Source organism: Echinococcus granulosus (genome assembly GCF_000524195.1).
Source record: "Echinococcus granulosus chromosome Unknown EG_S00056, whole genome shotgun sequence".
Taxonomy (NCBI): Eukaryota; Metazoa; Platyhelminthes; class Cestoda; order Cyclophyllidea; family Taeniidae; genus Echinococcus; species Echinococcus granulosus.
The window spans coordinates 482,433-484,644 of record NW_020170436.1 but is presented as its reverse complement, the minus strand read 5'-3'; the positions used below and the strand labels follow the sequence as shown (position 1 = coordinate 484,644).

General features: G+C 37.9%; 1 protein-coding gene across 1 annotated transcript; it reads left to right on the top strand. All coding sequences in view use genetic code 11, as the record gives it.

Moving 5' to 3' along the window:
• Positions 1 to 113: 113 nt before the first annotated feature.
• Positions 114 to 545, top strand: EGR_06426 (hypothetical protein; the record flags this gene model as incomplete). Its single annotated transcript, XM_024495675.1, has 1 exon — positions 114 to 545. One exon carries the CDS (start codon positions 114 to 116, stop codon positions 543 to 545), a length of 432 nt encoding a protein of 143 aa, XP_024349951.1.
• Between the last annotated feature and the right edge of the window lie 1,667 nt (positions 546 to 2,212).

The window sequence follows — 2,212 nt, the reverse complement described above, 5'->3', positions numbered from 1 at the left end:
AGGATGCTGATGGAACTGCGGAAATAGTGGAGAAAATTTTGGTGGGTAAGGAGGATCGACAGGACTTAAAGACTTTGGAATCGGCTTTTAAAATTAGCGATGAAGATGGTAATATGCAGCTAAGATTTTGGTTCCATGGCGATGATGATGAAGATGGGGAAAGTGATGTCGACAGCGACGTAGACAACGACGGTGCTATTATCCCCAAAGATGGTGATGGTGATGATGCTGATGATGACGACTACGAAAGCTATGAAGGCGAACGCGGTCGATTTGGCCTTGAGAACAGGCGCAAATTTGACAGAAGAAGACGTTATCAACATGAGGAGGAGGAAGAAATTGGTGAACAAAATAAAGTTTACCGATGCATAAGGTATGGATGCTTCGGTAGATATGGATATGGAGCCTATGATGACGATGAGGAATATGCTAACGACCCCTGGGAAAACTACTACAGAAAGCATGGTCACGGCAGAGGAGGCCACTACGGTTGGGGAAGAGATCTCTTTTCCAGCGGTGATGAGGAGGAAATCGACGAAATTTAACTCGTTTTTTGCTTAAAGAAATGAGTAAAAAAAGTGGAACAGAGTGATTGTTTTTCATTTTTACTTCCTTTTTTTGTTTAAAGAATAGAGTTATGCCCCATAATCCAGTTACTCATTCTTTATTTTTATTTCCTGATTATTGGGTGGTTAGTTATTGCCTCAAATTTATGACTTTTTTAGGCGGGATTACACTTTAAAACCCAACTACTAGAGAAGGAGGATGAGATTTTTATTTTTTGAGGTAACAGAGCCACAGTGCCCCAAGGTAAAGGTTAGTTCGGGGCAGAGACATTGCTCTTCACCAGTTCCTCACGGTGTTCTTTTAAACCATGTCTGTTTAAAACTCATCACCTCTTCCGAATATTTAAAAGTAAAATACTACCCGGCCTAGACTAGGTCGGGGTAAAAAAAGTGCAATTTGACGCTTATTTGACATTATAATGGTCTCAGATAACGCCAATACAAAAACTTTCTTCGAAAAAGTAGAAAAGAGAGCAGGTCTCTACAATTTTGTCCTATTTAGTAAAGTGGCGCAGTATAATGCCTACTTATAAAATATAAGTAGTAAAATTGTCTAATTATGGGAGTTCGGGAGGTATGATACGGGATTTATTTTAGAACACAAATCGGTGTATATTCATTAAATTTGTCAACTGTTATCAATTTTTTACCGATTTCTAGAACATTAGTAGTTCAGTGTCTCAGAATCTTTGTTTCACTACATTAAATTCAGCTTTATCCTAGACAACCGCTCTTCATAGGTATCAAAAAAACGAAGTTTTTCTCTAACTTAAATTCAAAACTCTTGAAAAAATCTGCTTAGCATAGGCTGGTGTTTTTATTGTGGCCTCCCAATGGGCATTCGAACGTTTGTGTTTTTGATTCAAAAGTAGGGCTGCGCTTTAGCGTTTAAGTAAACTCAAAATGGACTACAAACACACTCAAAGCACAAAAAACTCTAACCTTTCTATTTTTTTGATTAAGCTTGCCCAAAAAATTTAACATTATTGTAAAAACGTAATTCAGCAATCATGAATAAATTATTGTTTTTACTACCTGCCTACTGAGTTAATTTCAGTAAGTATTATTTTATCCTATTAGGCAAAAAATTGAACATGGCGTTAGCTCTAGGAGTCGTGTAAACTGCTTTTCCTCCAAAAAAGGGGCATTTTATTTGAATTTTTTGGTTAAAATATATGTGTTTAAATACGTTTGATCTTTAGTCGCCACGGTTTGACGGTATTACCCTCAATCCACACTCTTTCTGCCTTTAGTCAAGCAGTCGTTCCCTACATATGTGGCAATCCTTTGCACATCTTCATGCATTACGTGCTTACACCATTCCTGAGCGACGTAGAGAGTAATGTGTTTGTCGGCTCATCACTTTAAAGCCTCGCTAATTTCAGTGTTGACTAAACTGCGCACTTCACAGAAGCTGAGGTAAAAATGAGCTCTTTGGTTATTGCGCAGAAAGTGGTCACAGAGCAAAGGTCTTTGCAAAGAACTTTTGGTGAATTATTAAAGTAGGATTGAAAGAGTAAGGTTTACGCTAGACTTCGAGTTGTTTCCATTGGCAAAGCAGTTAGCAATTAATAAAAAGTCTAACTGAAAAAAAAACCATAGCAAATTCGTCTGCATACATTCGCCCTCGCCCTCTCTCTCTCTCT